General features: G+C 41.1%; 1 protein-coding gene across 1 annotated transcript in view; it reads right to left on the bottom strand.

Moving 5' to 3' along the window:
- FRMPD4 (FERM and PDZ domain containing 4) overlaps positions 1 to 21,123 on the bottom strand; it is a 113,641-nt gene that overhangs the window by 26,605 nt on the left and 65,913 nt on the right. The window contains exon 4 of the mRNA XM_009333397.1: positions 4,293 to 4,338. Coding sequence (XP_009331672.1) covers positions 4,293 to 4,338 — 46 coding nt within the window. The remainder of the gene's footprint in view (positions 1 to 4,292; positions 4,339 to 21,123) is intronic.

Genomic DNA, 21,123 nt, shown 5'->3' with positions numbered 1-21,123 from the left:
AGAGGCACAAAAAGGAGAGAAAAAACGGATAGGGGGGTGGGGGGGGGGGGGGGGGGGGAGAACTACAAGGAGAAAATGGTGGACAGGGTGAAGGGTGGTGGGGCTTTTTTCCACTTTGCTGAAACAATTAACATGGAAATTCATGCTGAATTTTCTCACAGTCTTCACTGCTGAAAAGATCATGTATTTCGCGCAACGACACTCCAGAAAAATCCATATAGCCTAAGAGGAGGCCTCCAGAAGAAAGGTCAAGAGCAGCAGCGCTCACTGGGATTTGCACCACACACAGATGGAAGAAGAAAGGCTGAGCAGCACAGGTCTGACATGAGAGGACGCTGCTTCAAACAGCAAGAGTGGTTGGACAGTGGCCATGGACCAGCCAGCACTTCCAGGAGGCAATGCAGTGATGGCAAGTTCGTCATTAACCACACCGTGATCCTCTCCTGTGTAGGATTAGAGCTATGTATGGAACTGACCATAGCAAAAAGCTGATGTGGAAGTTACACAGTGGAAAAGGTCCTCAGGATGACTGTCAAAAATGTACACATTCAAAGAAAAAAAGCCATCATTTCTACACCAACTTCACAAATTCAAGCAGTCAAAAACCATCTTGTTCAAAATGCTCACGTCTGACTTCCAAATGATTTCTAAAACCACACCTTGGTAATCTTTTTCACTTTAGATTTTGAAGTCTTTGTGACAAACCTGTTTCTTTTTTATATCCTTCTTTACAACCACAAGTCTAGATATGGTAGTTGCTGCTGTTACACGACTCCAGAAGGCAAAGCAGCATGAAAAATACTGTGAGACTCTCAATAAGATTGTTGCCGCAATCACTACGATCCATAAATAAGTGTTATTTATTGTAGTTTTTCTGCAAACGTCGTGTCTCAGACATATAACTGTGTTATAACAAGAAGAATCTTTTTCAAAACAGAAAAAGATCTTATCCTTTTCCCGTTGCAGAGCTTATGCACAGCAAAATTTCCCTAGATCTCAGTTGGGCCTGGACTACATCCAAGGAGCTTAAGAGATTAATCATAAAAGCAACCTAGCAAATGATCTCTACACATAAAATCTGAACAGATATCAAACCAGGCAAGTTATTTGATTTGAGTAATGCTTAAAACTTAATAAGGTAACAATCAGAATGATAGTCCATTTACAGAATAAAATGGTCAGAAATTATAATCAAATGCCATACTTCCAGAAATCAAAACTTTGAACTGCTTCAACTGCTTTAGCTGTTCAGTGACCTCCTTATGAGCAGTGGTGATATGAACCTAGCAGAGATTTGTAGATTGATGGAAAGAAAAAGATAGCCTAATGCTTTGGTTTGGTCATAATTAAAATGAAATTTTAATGAGTTTCAGCATTAAACAAAACTGAATGCACTTAAGCAAAATTGATCCGCAAAAGCTTTCAAAAAGTACTAAGTAAACTACAGAGTACTATAAATCTAGATTACGTCTACTTTCACCTGCAATCATAAAGGATGGTTACTTGAAAGCATGAAAACAAAACACACTCTAAATAGCGCAAATAAAAACAATTAAGAAACAGCACTCTTGTTATCCATCTTGGCAGATATTTTTCATGCAATGATAGAAAGAAAAAGGTTCACCATCAAGAAGAGAGACCGACGAAATGTTTGTAAAGATGTATTTCTGCCAAGAATGGGGAAGAAGCTCAGTCTTTATTTAAAAGCTCTTACTTTTCCTTTGTCTGGTTTCTACTTCATCTTTCCAGTTTTATTGGCAAAATAGTAAAAGGAATAGTGGAGGAGACAAAATTAAAGGGGAAAACACATGTGCATCATAATTTTTGAAGACATAAATATTGTTTCCAAACTGTAAGACAAAATGTATTTGCCAGAGGACCCCCTGCACAGAAGACCAGGACAGGTACACAGCTGGAGTGCAGCAACACCCAGGATGGCAGAGCTGAGAGGGATGTCACCTGACAGGCTCAGGCACTACTGACAGTAACGTTGTGGCAGTATGAGGGCCAGCACGGGCCAGATGTTTAAGGTGACTCAGGTGTCCCCAGGAGACTTCACAGCCCAGGGTTTGCATAAACTGAGGGACCCTGCACTGCTTCAGGGCTCAAGCTTGGCTGCACACACTGGCAGCATCCCAACCGCTCCCCATCCCTACACACACCTTCGTTTCCACTGCAGGAAAACTTGGTCTTGAAAGTGGTAAGGGAAGGATGCTATGAATCAACAAGACCCTGGTCTGGACAGGTAGGGAGGTACAATAAGAGTGCACAAACCAGAGGAGATCTGCAGGGCGCAACAGTCCTGCAGTTGAGGCTCTCCCAACTAAGCTCATGCCACTGAAGCATCCCGACTTCGGGATAAAAATGGGTCCATTAAAGCTAGCACTGATATGCATACATCAATCGCATATTCTGACTGCTCTGTGGACATTCTTGGGGACACAATCTTCATGCCTATGCAAGACAAAACGTCCATCACCCCTGAAAACACATGTGCTTTGTCTGCTGAGGTAGAGCTGGGAGACTCTGACAGACATGCCAGAGTGAGGCAACACAGATACATGTATCAGATGCGCACATCAGCTCAGATGGCTGACACGACAGCAAAGTGTTTCAGTGCTATTCCTAGCTCAACGACATCCAGAGGTAGTTCAGTTATTGATTAGCTTTTGGTGCTACGTAATGAGGAGCAGATTCTGCCTTGTCAGGCCTCAAACAGGGCTTGGACCCAAAGAGCTGGGAAGATACCAGGTCATGACTTTCCTTCTTCTCCGGGTCAAAGGCTGGAGAAGGACCGTATATGTGCTGTAAGGTCTCCCATTGAAAATGGAATTCACAGTTCATTTCGGTTTCAGCTTCCCTTATGTTCAGTACATACAGGCTTGTTCTCATACCAGCAGCACAGTGATAACAGGCCACAACACCTCACGGACATGTAGTACTACACTTTGCTGTCCACTTTTAAGGGCTACGCATACCTGCACTGAAGCACATGCCCTTTCTTCACCTGACATTTAAAGAAAAGAATGAAGCCTGTCAATGGATTAAATAAGGCAACCTGCATAAAAAAGGCAAGTGGGAGAGGATTTATTTTCCCTCATTTTATATATATTCCCTCTGATCAAAACCACTGGCTGTAATCCAGCAAGCTTTAAAGGCGGTTAGGTTTCTTTATTTATTCAGACCATGCCTGCATCTTCATTTAAGGTGGCTGATGTCGACCAGATCCCAGTTCACCTTCCTGCCAGTGGTCTTACTGCAGTGCGGCAGCCCCTGCCTGGTTTTGCTGCAGAATGCGTGCTTTTCCCCCATGATTTAGTTGCTGTGCAGACTGGCTTCTAGAAAGGGTACAGGACCAGCACAACTACCCGGCCACCTCTAGACTAGCCAGAAAGGCTACGAGTAGTACGAAGCCACACAGCACTGGCTAAGTTGCATTTGCAAGATGTATATTTTGGCAGCTTCATCAGATAAATCTGTTTTCACACCTTTGTGTCAAATCCATCTCATCTCTTATTCTTGGGTGAAAAGGATGCAATTATCCCTTGTTAATCAAAACTGTTGTGTATCAGGCTAGCCAACAGGGAGGTGAATGGACCTGTTGAATCTGAAATCACTCCTGATGCATGGCTGAGGCCCCTCAGTAGCCTGCAAGGTACGCATGGCTGTGCATGGATGTATGGGAAGAGAGAGATGTGCTTCTTCCCCTGGCTTGGCTTCTCTCCTTTTTCATGGGAGATTGGTTTGAGCTGACAGGTCATGAACCCACTCCCACAAACCGCTGAGCGAGATGCAAAGGCACATCGCATCAGCCATTTCCGAGGTGAGCTGCAGTTTCTCCCAGTCCCTTCAGGCCAGCCTCACGCAGTCGCCTGTCTGTCTCTTCTCTCCCCTCACCTCCACATGCCCTGTGCTGGAGATGCAGACAGAGCCCTCCCTTGCATAAGGTACACCTGGTTTGATACGGCAGCCTAACTCTGTGGGACCGAGGCAGAATCACGAAAAACCCAGGAGCTGCAACAGATCAGAAACTGAAGCAGAACTCAGCGTCCTGCTCTACCTATCTTCCTGGTATGAGTTTAAAGATACTGTTATTATTTAACTTGCTAATGCAGTCTTTGAGCGCAGGACGCGGTAATGTAGTCTTTAACATCACCTTTAAGAGACATGGCCCTTATCTCACTTATGTCTTTTTATTGCACAGATAAGGTAGAGACACAGACAGAATACAGGCAGAAAAAAAGCTGCTATGTTGCTAGGAAACTAATTCAGAAAACACCGACGATACTTACAGGGTAAGGTTGAACAACAGTAAGGAGGATTGATTCTTTGCAGCTTCTATAAAAAGAAAAAAAAAGTAAAAGCAAGTAAAGATTCATACTTTTATTCACTACGGATAACCAGCTTTTCTTTTTAATGGAGCAAACTGCAGTAATATGGCAAAATGTTTATTACAATCACATAACAGGAATTACAGAGATGAATAATATGCCAAAATAACAATGGATATAAAAAAATACGTTTTTTCCAATCTAACAAATTGAATTGACTTGACTTTACAGTTTATACTATGAAATATTTGCTTCATCAGAGAGACCTGCATGCTGCAATAATGGTTCTCTCCAGCAAGAATGAATAACATTTGATTAATCCTATCAGTTCAGCATCTATAGACTACGAATTTCTTTCACCTACTTTACAAATGCAAGTCACTCTTTATACCATCTAGCTCTTGTACACTTAATGCCAAATTCATCTGAAAACAGCAGTGTTTTCAAAACAAAAATGAGGACAAAGTTTAGCCCGCATTTCTTCTCTAGCTCACCTTTCTAAGTGGGTGGAAAAAGATTAACATTTCATGAATACCCGTTAGAATTTTTATGTTTTTACAAGGTTGCTAAAGAAAGGTTTTTCTTTAAAATTAAACAACTCTTCTTTAGGATGAAACTAGTAAATGGAAAACATATAAGCAGCTCTGAAACACCCAACTGATTTACAGGATGAAGAGAAGAAATTATTAGGAGTCTTGATATGATCAAGTGGTCTAGACAAATGATGAATGTATATTTTGACTGTTGGTGGGCAGTCGGGGGTGGTGGATAACTGGGGAAAAGTAAGGGTAAAGTGGAAGAAGAAGGAAGAGAAGCCAATCAGTCAATATATCTTGTATTACATTGTTGGTCAGGTGGCTGCTGAGGGCGATATTAGCTAAGAAAAGGTCAGCTGACATTTTGTTGAGATGGAGTGGATTTTCCGTTAGTTTTACTACTTTCAAACACAATTAGTTGTTTATTTATGTGATGTATTGCCTGGCTAACTGAAGTGCAACTGATTTGCCATGCCTGACCTGTTCAGCAGAACTAACTAAAATTAATCACACTGTATTGGTCTTACACAATGTCACCTTACATGCATATTCACACCACTGATATGCAACTTCAAAAGCCAAAAAGCAAAGAAAATAGAGGAGAGACTGAAGGCCTGGTCAGAAAATTGGTCTGGAGTCAGGCTATACTTGATGAAACCAATACATCTCTGAAGGCCAACTGGGATAGCAAATTCTACTTCTGTCAAAGCCATCGGTCATGCAAGGGGCAACGTCTGACCAAATATCCCCTAAGCTTCAATTTTTACTCCTCTTGTTAGATATTTGTATCATTACACTAAAAGAGTATAGGTAGACTTTTCAAAAGGAAGGATTGAAGGCTTTGGTTGCTTATCTGTGCTTGGAACAACAGAAATAAAATTAAGTTAGAAAGTTAAAAAAAAATTAATGAGGAGCTACATGTGGTGAAAATCAAATATTCTTCCACAAACCAGCATACTTTTATCCCCTTTAGATATAACTACTTTAAGGAATTTCCCACAATTATTTTTCATTTCAATAAAACATGTTCCAAAGTTAAACTCCAGAAATTATCTATTCGATCATGAAACAGCCTTTATTTACAGTGTTCTGAAATTTCTGAAAATTTACAGTTCACTTTTAAGATCTGTAAGTTACAGTTTTGGAAATCTCCACAATTATTCTTTATTATTTTCCAGTGTTATTCTTGAAGAGTTTATAGATTATAGTTTCAAAAAAAGCAACCTCCATTCTGCTTTGGCGAACAACAGGATTCCCTCTACTTTTTTTCTATTCTACCTACCACATTTTGGGAATCTGAAAATGCATGATAAGAAATGTAATTTATTTCAAGAATCTCACAGTCACATCTATGCTATCCACATCTATCCAATTTGTCGCTGCTATATTAATCTAGGCATACCAGTAGACAGAAAAGCCCACAGTTGTTAGCTATGGGATAAACCGCAGCCCTGGGATAACTACTCCATGCCCAACTGACCTCTTCAATTACTTTCAACCCACTAATTTATGTTTCTCATGCAACGTAAGGTTACCACCACCCTGCTTCCTGCGGTCCAGTACCTCAGAGAGTTGCCTTTAAAAAAGAAAATCAGCTTCTCCTGAAAATGTTTTTCAGCTCTTCATTATTCTTGGATTAAACCTGTCCAGGTGCCAGTGTATGCAAGATTCATCCTAGACTAGCGAGAGCTTTTTAAAACCAAAAGGTCAAAAGATTTATTTTGGGGACAAGACTTTCTTACAGGATAATCACTTGCATCGGAAGGACGCTAGACCCTGGACCATTTATTCAACGTTTGAGGCTATAATAAGGCCATTTGAAGTATCTGGACCCAAGCATGTTACACATACACAAAGCAGGTGCCAAGCACCACGTACAGTCCCCTCACCATTAGAGGAAACATTTTCTATAAAACACACGGTACATACAAAACACAGCACAGTTACAAGAGAAATAAATATTTAATCAGCAGCTTTTTGACCTGCAGTACCCAGTCACGATTCCACTGCTCGTTTTAAAACCTTCTCAACTCATGATGACAAAACTCCATACCACAGCACATCGCTTTCTACTTCCAATACTGTTAGCAAATCCTAAATATCTAAATCATAACCCTTGCACAGCGCTGGAGACTGTAAATAGTACCATGTATTGTATATATCGCAGTAATGGAAAAACAATGGAATCGCTGACCGTGTACTGTGATCTGTAAGTTTTATAGCTTAAATGTATGTGTACGTACGTATGTCCATGTGTGACAGTAGAACATATAAACAGTTTAGATTAGATTACATAAACTAGGTATGCCACCACACTTAAACGTGAGCTACTTCTTTTAAGCAACTTCTGAAAGATAGTGGCAAAGGCTGAAAAAACAATCGCAGTCTTACTTTCCCCCTGAAATGTCTTTCCTCCTTTAAGAATGTTACTAAAGTAAAAAAAAGAGCATATATTACAGATATTTTATTACCTTTCCTACTCACTTAACCACAACCTAATTATTTCTCTTTTAAATCTACATAGTCTTTTAGAGTCACTCAAGACCAAACATCCACAACTCCAAGCTTGGACAACAGTTGCGGACTTTTTGGGTGCTCTGCCATCTAACCAGCTAACACCAACACCACAATAAAACATCATCATGTTTCTTTCATTTCCTGACATTAGAATCAAATGGTGAGAACAAGGCTAAAATCTGAAAACTGCGATGGGAATTTCAGTGATTCATCTCTCTGTCCTTCCCCATGCGCTGCGTGGTGATGGTATTTGTCCGTTCTCCCTACTCCTTACAGCTACTTAGGCTGTAACAAGGAGGGAATATAGATGGTTCCAGAATCAAATTGCGGCGCATTATAAAGGTTAAAGTTGTATTACTAAGTATCACGCATCTCAGGGTACATGAGGCGTTAACATTCACCTACAATGCCAGCCATTGACTTTGTCTGTGAACTTGCGGCTGGAAATCACTGCCTCTCTTCTGCTTCCTTCTAGCTGGAGGAGAGGAAGGGATGCGAGGGCAGACGAGGGATGTGGGGGGACTCCCAGTATCTGAGCCATATGGAATAACTGGCTCTGTTCTTTGTATGTGTCCTACAGCAAATATAGTATATGAATAAAAAGAAAGTATATATATTATCTGTACTCACTCGTAAGAACTGAGAATGGAAAATTATTGTTTATGCTAATTTAAAAGCCTTTAGCAATTTTACATACTAGAGGAGTACTAGGAGTACTGGGAGTTTCTCTCCCAGTGAAGATAAACGAACTAGGAATTGACATATAATAAATAATATCATTTACAGGGAATGAAATTAAGAAAAATCTTTCTCTTAACCATAACTTATCTCTGTTTCACTCACACCGAACATCAAATTCTGAAACTCTTGTTTTGAAATGCTTTGTTCTCTGCTATTTCAGGATCCTTTGTTTCACTTTGGGTCTCACTATTGATGAGAAAGGTCTGAATTTCACAATTACGGAGTGTGATGCCATGATTTGCAGTATGCTTCACACTACATTTTTGAAGTAAGGAAGCAGAAATCAGTGGGTCAAAAACTAACTACAAAATGTAACCGGTTACCTCAAATGCCCTATTCAAAGCTAAGGGAAGTGGAACTCATCTTCAAAACCATTCAGATTTGAATGTCTTTCATTATTATGAAGATTAAGGCAGTAATAACAAACAAAGAGTTTGCAAAGTCACTCTGTTGTAGTACATTTCGAATTATTTCAAAAGGATCATTTTGATTTGAGCTGTATATATATATTTTTACATAAAACCCGTTCTACAGAAGTTATCTTCACCTAGGGAAGCTCCAAATTTCACTTCTCCAGACTTTTATCATGAGCAACAGTTCCTACGGAAAAGAACAGTTTGCCCCAGAGATCCTCCTAGATTTATTTCCAGGGCTGGAGACATCTTCTGCAGGGACCTCGGAGCAGACCCATCTTAACCCAGATGATGGGGTTATTTTATTCTGACAGAGCAGACCCATCTTAACCCAGTCTTGCCTCATCCTCCACTGTTATCATGCAGCCCCCCACAGTGTGCCTCCAGGTCCTGCAATGATGCCAATGTGCCTGAGTGGACTAGGGGAACCTTGATAAGCTAGCAGACAAACTCAGTATTCACTGATGCCCATGAAACAATACAGAGGGACAGGGGGAGAGAGGCTTTAAGATTATGCTTTTCCCCAGGGCTATTTTTGTCACAGGAGAAGCAGCGCTGTGCAAACACAAACACACAAGCTAAAAGTCTATGCAGCCCAGCTCCTCTGCACTGGAGAGCTCCTCCAGCAAGAGCCATGGCATGTGGGGCTCTTCCCCCTCTGTTTCCAGAGGTAACACTGCAGCACACAAACTACAGGCAACGTTTCCATGACTCAGTAGCTTCTAACTGAGAAGTACAATAGATTAAGCTAGGCTGGAAGCCATGCTACTGTGGGCGGATCGCTTCTGGTCTCTTGATTATATCTACCCATAGATAAATGTTGTTTTAGCAGCAGGTGAAGAATCTGACCTCTCCAAGCCTAAGAGGAGGATATTTTCCAGACAATTTTTAGAGGAACACAGAAAAATGCACTTTCTCAAGAGGTTGCCAATACATGGCACAAGAACTGCTTGACGGGTGGCAGTGGGATTTCAGTCTCTGCCTGTCCAGCTGGCTGCACTGACCTCTGGGAAGTCTCTCTGAAGATCCTGTACACAGCTAGATATGGGCTATCCTGCCATCATGCTATGCAGGCAAGGCAGGGTATGCCATGCATGGCATTACTTCTCCAACTCCATGTCAGAAGACAGTTGCAGGAGCGCAGCAGACAAGAAATGTAGCAAGAGGCTCATGAAATAAGGTATGCTACCACAAAGGTGAGGTGTGGGGTCCCAGTTTGGGGAGGAGAAGTAAGGCTGCACCGTCTATGAACAGAGGAGATGGGACATGAGGCCAAGGTCTTGCTTTGGGTGTGGACACATGAGGAACAACCTAAGAAATGAATGGGAGCATCAGGTTAGATGCTGGTTTTTCCTGGGATGACAGAGCACAGAGCACAAAGACCATGGTGTTCAGGTCTTATTTGTGGAGATAGGGAGGGCGTGTTGGAATCCCTGGTATCAGAAGGCGGAGGGATCACAGTCATGTTTGGAGAGCTGGTGGCTGCTTCTTCCACCACTGTTAATGGTATTACCTGCCCTTAGCCTCATGGTCAACACAGTGAAATACTCTTGACATCCAAGCAACTTCAACTTGTGAACTCCTGAACCCCATAGTTTCATTTGAATAGCCCTGCTGCTTCACAAGGTCCTTAAAATTTAGATTTGCCATTAAATATGTGAGGACTTGCAGCAGCAGAAGCAATCCGCACAATAATCTGGGAATTTTACAGGATTCCTGTTCGAATATCTGAGCCCTAAAAACTGTGCAAGTAATGGATGCTTGAAATGACCACTGCCACATAAAGTATAAAAGATATAAGCACAGGATTATTACTGCACTGCAGGATCAAACAGCAGCAGAAACACAGCTGAGAGAAAAGATACTCTGATTTGAACATAAATAACTTCAATAATAGCACACAGAAAATTACTGTCAAAGCAAATTGCGTTTTATATAAATGTTCTTCTTTCTTTTAAAGGTCTGGCATGGCGTGAAAGTCAATCTTTAAAATTGTCACAGTTTGCAGCTGGCACTAATTGGAACCCTTGTTGGCAGTCTCTGTGAGCGGCCGAGAAGCGAGCGTGTCTGCAGGCTGAATTACGCTCACTTCCTCCAATAGAAGTGGTCCCTTCAGATCAGGGCTGTGGCACACTGGCGGGCTTTCACACAGGAGATGCCATTTCAGATGCCTCTGTAGTAAAGGCTTTGAGAATAAAAAAGCCTCTCGTTCTCTAAGGCTGCCCATCTGTCAAGCTTTCACATGTACCAAATTCACTCCGTTTTCTCCTTTATTAGCACTGTGGCAAGGTGAGCCCTATAAAGAAGTTGTTCTTCAATTTCAGTGCTTTATGAAGACCTATATTTACCTCTAGCCAAAATAATCCTTCTCTCCAGAAATACCCAAAGTTGTCCGGTTGCTTATATTCTCAACTTTAAGGCTATAATCTTTGTAACTGAGTTACCAAAATGTTAGTTAAACAGTAAACACCTGTGCACGCTGTACAAGAGTGCCTTGGTAAGGCTGCTTGAATACCAACAGCAGCGTTACGCTGCTATCTAACGCTGAGCAATGTTACCTGCAGTCTTCTACCAGACAGTGTCTTACCAGCTCCTTCTTACTACACCAGCCTTCAAGTAATTCTGGAGTGCAACTCTTAATATCAGCAATAAGCAGAAAACTCTACATTGACTGGGCCGCCTTCCTTAGGCAACCATTTTCCTACTTACACAGATTCATGACGGTCTCTCTCAGCCCCAAGAGAACTTGGGGTTAAACCTCAAGACAGAGTAGAGGTATTAGGATTTACTAACACTGGAGTTGTCTACTCCAACAGAATCAGTATTTGCTCGTTTTGGACAGTGTAAAAACCGAGGGCCAGATGGGTATGCATGTGTATCTGATGGACTGAGACCTTCACCAAGTCCGACTGTTAGCATGCTACTGCCACACGATCACAGCATAAATTACTTCACGCTGCATGAAGACGCCATACTGCCAAGGATAAAAATGTAGCGCTTACTCCCCTATTAATTAATTGTTCAGCTGTCCTCTTCTAATTAGACTTTCTGCACATTAGTTTTAAAGGATCAAAGACAGAGAAAGAGGGATAATATTGGTCTCTCAGGTCAGTCATCCAGGCCAACGTTTCAGTGCTAGTTTTTCTATCATTAACTGCCAAAGCCTCAGAAGCTCTGAGGAAAAGTTAATTCTCAAAGTGTAATGAACGAAGTGCAGTATAAGCCAGCCCCAAGATGTCTATCGATGAGACATCTTTAGGGATGGTGCTATGGAGCTACTACACAATGCTGTCAAAGTAAAATATTTACAGAACAGGGTGGTCTCACCATGGAAAAGGCAGTTCCACTCTCCTGAAAATTTCTCCTCTTTATTTGTCAGACTATGTTGTTTCCAGCAGACTGCAATGACTTTTAAATGGCATTTCCGTGGGCATTTTGAGCAAGCCTTTTCAGACAGGGTTTCTAAGTGAGCTAAGTGCAATTCTGTTTTCCCATTCTGCAGCTGCCCATGTGCAGAAGCTGGCAGGCATGCAACGGCTGCTCACTGCACACACACTACTCAGGTACATTAAACCCATGCAATTAAGTTGGGATCATTTACCTTTTGCACTAACATACTTACTGAGGACTTCCAGGACCTTGGACTGTGAAACACCAAGGTTGCAGAACAAAATGCCCAACGTGGTAAATTCTAACCGTTCCACAAAATCCAACCCAATGCTGACATGAAAGATTATGCTTTGAAACAGTGGCATGAACCAATTCTCTGGTGCAGCCACCAGAGACCTAACAATGATTATGAAATCTATTCCAATTACTCTGTCATTTCTTAACTTCAACCTTCAAAAATGGAGCCATCATGACTTTGTTACCGTTGCACACGTGGTCACAGCAAAATCTAATTTGAAAAATGCTAGATGTAATTACAACATTCTTCCAATTTTCTAAATTTTTGTAAATACATCTGGATGTTCAAACTGGATTCAGAGTTCATTTACCTGGGAGAGGGAAAGAAAAGGACTACACCACCTTGAATGTTTTTCTGTACAGGCCCCACATGTTCCTCTGCATCATCTGAATTAGATTAAGAGAGGGTTTCTTGTGCTCTACTGAATTTCCAGCAGTTGCTTAGACATCTTGATGCAGTCACATAGCCACTTGAATTTTTACTTCAACAGTGGAAACAGACAAAATAATGAAGCGTAAAGGACTGAAGGAAATGATGAGGTAACTTTCCAAACCCTGAAAATTGGTGTTATTCCATTCACTTATCTCAGTACAAAAGAGAGATTAACAATATGATCTAGCAATTGAAAAGGATGTTTCAGAGAGCAAATGTAACTCTAATATTTACATAATGAAGCCTTGTTGGTTTCTTTTTTTTTTCTTTCAAAGAGACACAATGGAAATTTTCACTTAGGAAAGACATTCCCTCTCCTAATGGTTTATTTTTAATGTCTGTTTTTGCTGACACTAGGTTAGAAAGTAACAATCATCCCTTTACTTAATAATTTTTTTCTCTAGTCTGGCTGTAGCAGACTTCTCATGCCCCATGGGAAGTGAAAGTTTTGATTTCATCGATGCTGGGCTACTTCTCTTTGTTTTAAGTGGCAGACCAGCATGCTTTAGATGAGGACATCTTGACAATGGGGAAAAAAGAGTTAAAGATAAATAATAATTCTTTGAATAGTCACACAGTATCAGGGAAAAAATCAGTATCAAAAGACCAACAGCTACGGTGATGGTTTGACAATGCACTAAATCAGGCTTCCAGTATCGGATTGAAAAATCTGTGGCTGCGCACTGCACAGCTCTGAAGCAGTGTGTGTACAGTGTCTATCAGTACCAGCATGCTCAGAAACGTCAATAAAACAGATTTTATATAGGATCAGGTATTGTCTTTCCTTCAGAAAATGCCATAAAGTTAGCACAGAAGTCAACAAAAACTTCATGGCACGTCTAATGGCTAATTTCACAGAAATGTAACTCCGTGCCCAGGTTAAAAGCGCACTGGTGATTGAACAAGCAAGGTGCAGCTCTGCTACCACAAACCATGAAACCAAAGCTGGACGGACAAGTGACTGCTTATGGCCACAATGACATGAAAGGATGTGAAGCAAAGTGCGCTTGCTGTGATGGTCACAGCATCTTCTGGCAGCAGGCAAAGCCACGCTGCTGCTGCCTTCCACAACGAAACCCTGCCTCTGGCAGAGCTCTTCTTTGCCTACCAAGTCTTGACAAAAGTTAGGCAGTTGACATACTGATATTAATATAATGCAAATATTGCTTCATTAGTGCTTCTACTCTCCCAACAGTCTCCCCCTACTCTGATTTTTGTCATAGGTGGACATACTTTGGACAGAAGGTCGATTTACTGTATATGCTGGTGCAGCATTTTGCACAGTGAAGCTTGGTCACTCTAGATAGTATGGCAGTTAAGAGATCAATAAAAAGAGTAATTCAATAAAATGCATTATCTAATGCCAAACACTTTGAATAAATAATTATGGCAATGAATTAAAATAAACATTGGTATAAACTTGTTGTTCTTTGCTGAGAAACAAGGAGATCACATATTTTAAAGTCACATTTCAAATTGGAAATAAGGAAGTAAAAATAAAAGATAGTTGAGGATGTCAGAAACTGTAGAGGAGCAACGTCTGTATCAATAAGATTGCAAGAGAGATGTATGGGAGTTACATATTGAAGAAGAGGAAAGATCACTAGAAATGAGAAAATCTTAAAGATATTTTTATTATGTGACAAATTAACCATAATCTTTTTTGACCAGAGCTTCATTTTCATTTGTACTGAAGCATTAGAAATCATTACAGCTGCTATTCTTAATCTGTACAGCACTGGCCTTTTCTCTTTCAGGTTAGGGCATTGTGTATGTAGTAATGAAAGCTCAGGCGTTCACATACATCCTTCGTTCCTGCAGCTATTCACTTTTTTCTTTTCCTTCATGCTTTTCAAAAAGCAGAACATCAGATAATTTTTGCTGATTAAATGCTAAATGCTTTAGGAGCATCTTGTTTTAGAGAGTTATCTGAGTTTTTATTAATAATGCGTAACATTCACATAGGGCTATTTTGTGTCGGAAGTCCTTCACAGACACTATCTTAGCTCTAAGAAATCCAGCCAATAAAGAAAAAGAAATTAAGAAGAGGAAGATGCATTCAGAAATGAATGCTGAAGCATATTGTATTTTCAAGCACTATATTATATACTGCCCTCAGTTCAATATTATTGGCTTTATTATTCTTCTTTAAGAAAAACACATTCATTCAAAGAGTAAATGGTATTTTTCTTTCAGATGCCTGAACACTATTATTTTTGCTTTTAAGTCTTATCTGCTTTTTTGGAACCAGACTATCTGACCCAATCTAAGAGCGCCTCTATTCTTTGTTATGGAACACACTGCTATTATTATGTTTTAAATAATTAAAGATTGACAGAAATAGTTTTAAGAAATAAATGTTCCAACAAAACAAGATTCATTCAATTGCTCATTAAGCAAAGTTTCAGTGGTCAGTGGCTTGAGTTTTGTGGGTTTTATTATTATTATTATTATTATTATTATATCTGCAAGGTTAGACAATTGATGGATACTGAGCTGCAGAGATTAATGCAGAATGATTTTTGCTTACTGAGTCTGGAATAGAAAATTGGTTGGTCAGATGCCAAAGACATATCCATGTGCCACTGAAGCAGTATAAGTCATGGTAAATGTGATTTTATAATGATGTGGATGGGCGGCCAAAGACGCTACTCTTCTTAAGCTACCACGCACGTGGCACAGTAATTCAGACAGCAGCAGTCCTGACGTGCAAATTGTTTGGCTGTGTGTCCCCACACATTATTTAATATATTTAAGATGTAGACTGATATGAGGAGAAATTGAGTCAGAATTGTTGCCAGCCAATTAACCACTGGCTTCTGTTAAATTGCATTAGTTATTAAAAAGTCCTGCCACAAATATATACCATATAGCCAGAATGTTTAAAATTCAAAGGTTCACCCCCCCTTTTTTTTAAAGGATGTATTTATTTATTGTGCTAAAATCAATAAGATATGACGTTAAAAATCTATTCTATTTAAAGCTCTGTCCAACCTTTCAAAATCATAGTTAATTTTCATTTAATACATCTAAATATTTATGCTGGTTAACTTGATAATGTATTTGCGCTGTTATACCCTTCATTTTTTTCCCCGTTTGTATCACTAGAACTACCTAATTTGTTTTACATTTTCCTTGGGACAAAGAATCACTAATATCAAGTCTCACTGAAAACTTACAAAGCAAATGTACACTGCACGATTAAATGTGGTCCTTAAGATAAAACTTAAATTACACTTAAGCAGAAATTCTTCCTTGATAAATGCAAAAATATTGCAAAATATAGGGGGGGAGGAGGAACGTCTGAAAAGGGGAGAAGAAAATTACCCTGCAGACACAAACCAAGCATAAAATGCTGAACGGTTGCATTCTTCTATCCACACAGAAAATGAAGACATAATTGCAGTGCAGTTGGATGCACCAATGTGAGCTTTAGTCTAGATACGATGGGTAACAGCAGCAGTAAAAATACGTCTCCAGTATCATTTATTCCCCCCTCAGAAAACGCCCACACTTGCAGAGCCAAGCCGGTGCTTCGTTATCCGTACCAGTCAGATTAAGGTTCACTCGGGGATACGATTCGCACACGTGCTGCATTCAGGCCAGCCCCAGCCCACCGCCTCTGCAGCACTGCCCTGCTCTGCGCTGCAGCAAAAAAAGTGAGCGTTAACCAGTTTTATCACTGTCCTCTCCTGCTCCTTAGAAGCTGTGGGCAACAGTCAGGACTGAAGAGAAGGACAGTAAAACGTCTCTCTGCTCTTTAGGAAAACGGTGGGGGGGGAGGGGGGAAGCTGTTCATGGAGGAGGCGAATACGTAACTCACCATATAGCTGCAGCCAGAAGGTGGTAGGAGGGAAGATGGATATTGGTATACGGAAAAAAGAAGAAAGGAGTGACTTCATGCGACTTGCTAAATTAATTTTATGGGTATTTTCTAAATAATTTCTCTGGTATACTTGCATTTTTTCAGCTAGATGTACATCCCCCGTGGCTTGACAGGGTGCTTCTGTTTCCCCAGGGAGCGCTGAGCCCCCCTGCAGACGGCAGGACCCGCTGGCGCTGCACCGCCCTGCACAGAGGGGCTCCAGACTGACGGTGCTGGGGAGGGAGCAGGCCATGCCCTGGCACAGGGGCTGCCCTGGCACAGGGGCTGCCCTGGGAAGGCCACAGCCTCTCCTGGCATAGCCGCTCCTGGCATAGCCGCCCTGCTGTGTCGAGCAACTATTTGACAGAAAACCCTTAAGCAGGCAGAGCCGCCTTATGCAAGCGCTCTCTAAGCACGAGCCGTTATAACACAGGGGTGAGGGCACACCACTGCTGCTGCCTCTGGCTGCAGCTCTGAATCAACCTGTCAATAACCACTGCCCCTGGGCAGAAGCCAGCGCTGCCAGCGTGGGCTGCGCTCACTGCCGACAGGTTTCTGGGACGGAGCGCAGAGACTCTTGCCTGTGAATTGCAAATGGGCCAAGGTTAGAGACCACAGCTGAGAGGCGCAGTCCAGCCAGCAGAGCCAACTGCCCCCGGCACCCGTCCTAACAGCACTCCGGTGGCAAGATTCACCTGGAGCCATCTGGTGGCATGAGGTACCACAGCTTAGAGTACTTCTCTAGATGCTTTCTGTAATCAGAGGGACAGCTGCAAATAGTTTCTCCCATCTTCAGCATGGCTGCAGGTGACTAGCTTGGGCTAAAGGCCCAACTATAAACAGCTGGAGTTCATAGAGGTGAATTGTCAATCAGGTATGTTTGAGCAGTTTTATTGTTGAAAAACGACCCTGGCCTGTCAGATGCACAAACAGACCAGCAGGCTGCCCTGCGGGCTGCACACAGGGTTTTAGGCACCTCAACTCCACTACTTGGCTTTGGACACTGCAGGGCTGGCTCTTGTAGCCTGAGCCAACACAGGTATGCTGCACAAAAATATCTCCCATATAAGCAAACAAAACAACTTCAACAAGTCTGAAAAGTATGTGACACCAAGGTTTCCCTTCTACAAAATAACTCCTATAGAGAGCAACCTTAGGGGCCTGCGGTTTTCTTCTCTTGGTTGAACATCCCATTCTTCTCTTTAACAGCTTATACTTCTGTTTTCATCGTTAGTATATTGAGGACTTCCATTTAAAGCTAGTTGATGAAGTCGTTAGGCACCACAGATATCCCTCACTTCAGCTGCAATCATGAGATAAGCATCAAAAAAAAGCTTCAAAAGTCTTATCTTCTTCATCGGTACACATTGACAATGATCTATCTGAGCAAGAATAAATTCCTTTTTCCAAGGACACGCATTAAAATTCAGTTCTCAAAGGGGACATTACAGAGGATTTAGCATGCAAAGGTTACATGTTCTTTAAAGGCTATATGTCAAACTGCAAGATTAAAAATAGACTTGTCAAAACTGAGTCTGACAGAAATCACTGTAACATCTCCCATGTTCCAATGGACATAATATTCTTCATTATGTAGTCACATAGTAATTTTTCTGGGCAATCTGGAGACTTCTCTAGAGTCTAATTAGACTGCAAATGTGATTTTAAAAAAGCAAATTAAACCATTATTTTAAAATTACATTTACTGCTGATGCAAAGTGCTAGATTATGAGCATTGGCTGGCAGTTTCTTCACATCTACAGGCCAGTAGTTTTTCGCATACATGTAAGCGAGGAGAACAGTTAGAGTCCATCCTCATGCATAATTTTGACCTTCAGGTTGAATCTGTCAGTGAAAAGTGGATGAGAGCAAGAACAAGATCTCAACAGATAGGTCACAGAACACTGATAATGCATTTTTATCAGCTGCAACCCAAACTAGATGCAAAACTGGCCAGGTGCATTTCACTAATTCCTCATGTCATGTATGGCAAGAGAAAAATAAAAAAATAAAAAAGAGTTCAAAATTATTAATCTGTGATTCTACTGAAAATGCTCCAACTATTAAAATACTTTTAAACTTGCAAAACCTTTTTTTTTTTTTCCATTTTCAAGATATTTTTCATTCCCTAATTCTGTCCTATCCTGAAGTTTTGCATTTCAGTGATGCTAAATGATAATCTCAGGGCATGAGCTCTTAGTCTACAAAGGATCAACAGCCACAAAATTGTATAAAGAAAAGAGGCAAGGAAGAGAAGTATCCTTATAGAATCAGATTCTCAAAGCTAATCATTAAAAAGAAAAGTGGAGGAGGGAGATCAGAGAGCTTTGAGAGGATTTATTTTCTTTGCTTTCCTCCCTCTACCGTCTCCCCAGCTGCAGCTTCCCGAGAAATGTTCAAAGTTCATACCTTCCCTGTGGCTTTTCTGAAGATCCGATATCCAGAAGGGAAGTTTCAGGAAGGTCACCTATGAAGGGGATCCTTGCCCCTCAAAATCCAGAATTTCAGCATCTGAACCATGTACTATTAGCATTTTTAAAGGCAATTAGAAACAATACACTCCCCTAGTTCTTTGCTTCATCCTGTGAGACCAAATGTCTAACTTTTGCTTTGCTGTTCTGCATGCTGCTGTTGCCAGTACCATCAACTATTTATTCAGCCTGACGCACCTCAATTTTCTGCAAAATGTGGTAGTGACTTCACACTTCACTCGCAGCGCTGCTGCTGCCTTGCTGTAAGTCGGGGCAGTGTCCCTGTCCGAGCAGAGGCCTGAAGAGCTCTTCCTTTCCTGGCCCTGGGCAAAAAATCCCAGGTGTCCCAAAAGCAACACATGTTTTGGTGGCTTGCATCCAAATTCATTGGTTACACAAAGCCAGCCACTGGACATGCTTATGGATCCCAACAGCTACGTTACGCTGACTTTAGACCCGCCACTCCTTTTATCTCCATCCCTGGGAGATGAAAGGAGCAGCAGGCTGCCTCGGCTGCCCCCTGAGCTCACCATGAGGAGCAAGGGCAGAAGAGAGAGCTCTTCTCCAACCTGCGGTCTTTTTTTCCTGTGTCCTCGGATGGGAAATATTCCAGCTCCTTCAGATGCCACCTGCCTCCGGTTCATCTACTAAGAAGTAATTTGGAAAATTATACTACCTTGGAAACGAGTCCTTCCCTGTTGCAGGGTGAGATCTGCACACAGAGTCATTCCTATGCACTACAGCGGGGAGGGTGGAAGGGAAAGGGGGAGACAATGGTAGGTCTATGATTTCCACTTGAAGAATCCATATTATATATATTCATTAAGGAGATCTTTGATTACATGTACAGCCAATGAAGGGAAGATAATGTTGTAGGCTACAGTGTGTCGGAGAGAAGAGAGGAAAACAGGAACCTGTAGGTTCCTGTTGTGCTGCTTTTTAAGGGGAAAAAAAAAGACCGAAAGTTACCAAGAGTATTCAGGACTGTTAGGGGATGTGTAGAAAAATGAAGGGAGGAAAAAAAATGCTTATGCTTTTTCTAATTAAAAGTGTTGTAGAAATAAATCTTCCCCAAGAGAGAATATTCTGTAAACAAGTCATTGTGTGGTCTCTCTGACCTTCCTCTGAAATAACTGGAGCCGGTCCTATCAGATACAAAATGCTGGAGCAAATGGACTTTGGATCTGATTTGGTCTGGTGGTTCCTAAATTGTCGTATTCCCCTTCCAAGTGATTAATTTGTTTCATAAAAGCTTGTGATAATGCTCACATTGAGAGGTTACCCAGTACATACAGTACTGACATTTTTGGTTGACATTTACTTCTCATCAAAGTTCTCCTGAACTTCAGCAATCACCACTGAAATATCTGTTACATGGAATGCAACTGTAAGTCCTGAATCTAATCAACTTTCTCCACACAAAATGCTTAGCTCAGGAAGGAAGATGATTTCACTGAAAACTACATTAAAATATACGTTGTAAAGAAGGGTGCTATCAATTAACCACATGTTTTGGTTTACTTATTTAAGCTCTAATTAAGTAGGTCAGAATTTGAAATAGGGAGACATTTCTGATTCAGCCTGCTTTGGGTTTCCAGCTCTAACACTGTACTGAGGACTAGAAAATTAAACCAACTAACTTAAGGGAAGTAAAAACAGAAACATGAAAAATAATGAAATTTGATTTAAAAAACTTTTCCATTATTATTATTACTGCAAAGAAGGTCGTGATGATGCATATGAAGGTAGTTCTTACAATTCATCACGTAAATGGTTAAACTACATGTACCACTTGTGAGGAAGAGGATGAAGACAGAAGTAGCAGCGGAGATGTGGTAAAGGCAGCTCTCCTGGGCATGGCCTCCCTCGAACCTCTTTTCATAGCAAAACAGCCTCAGGAAAAACAAGATGAACTGATTTATATCAGAAACTTTATCTCAGTGGTGTCAAACTCATGCATTAAATAATGGTGTATCAAAGTTTACCATGACTTAAAAGCCATGACGCCAGCTATGATAAACTGTGGATCTTCTGTTTTCTCATTTTTGGTCTTTCAGAGCTCCTGATTTTCTACTCTTTCTGCAATCAACCGCACTGGGCTCTTCCACTTATAAACAAGACTGGGATTT

This window comes from Pygoscelis adeliae, unplaced genomic scaffold (assembly GCF_000699105.1).
Source record: "Pygoscelis adeliae isolate BGI_AS28 unplaced genomic scaffold, ASM69910v1 Scaffold69, whole genome shotgun sequence".
Classification (NCBI taxonomy): Eukaryota; Metazoa; Chordata; class Aves; order Sphenisciformes; family Spheniscidae; genus Pygoscelis; species Pygoscelis adeliae.
This window is presented reverse-complemented; position numbering and strand designations above follow the sequence as displayed.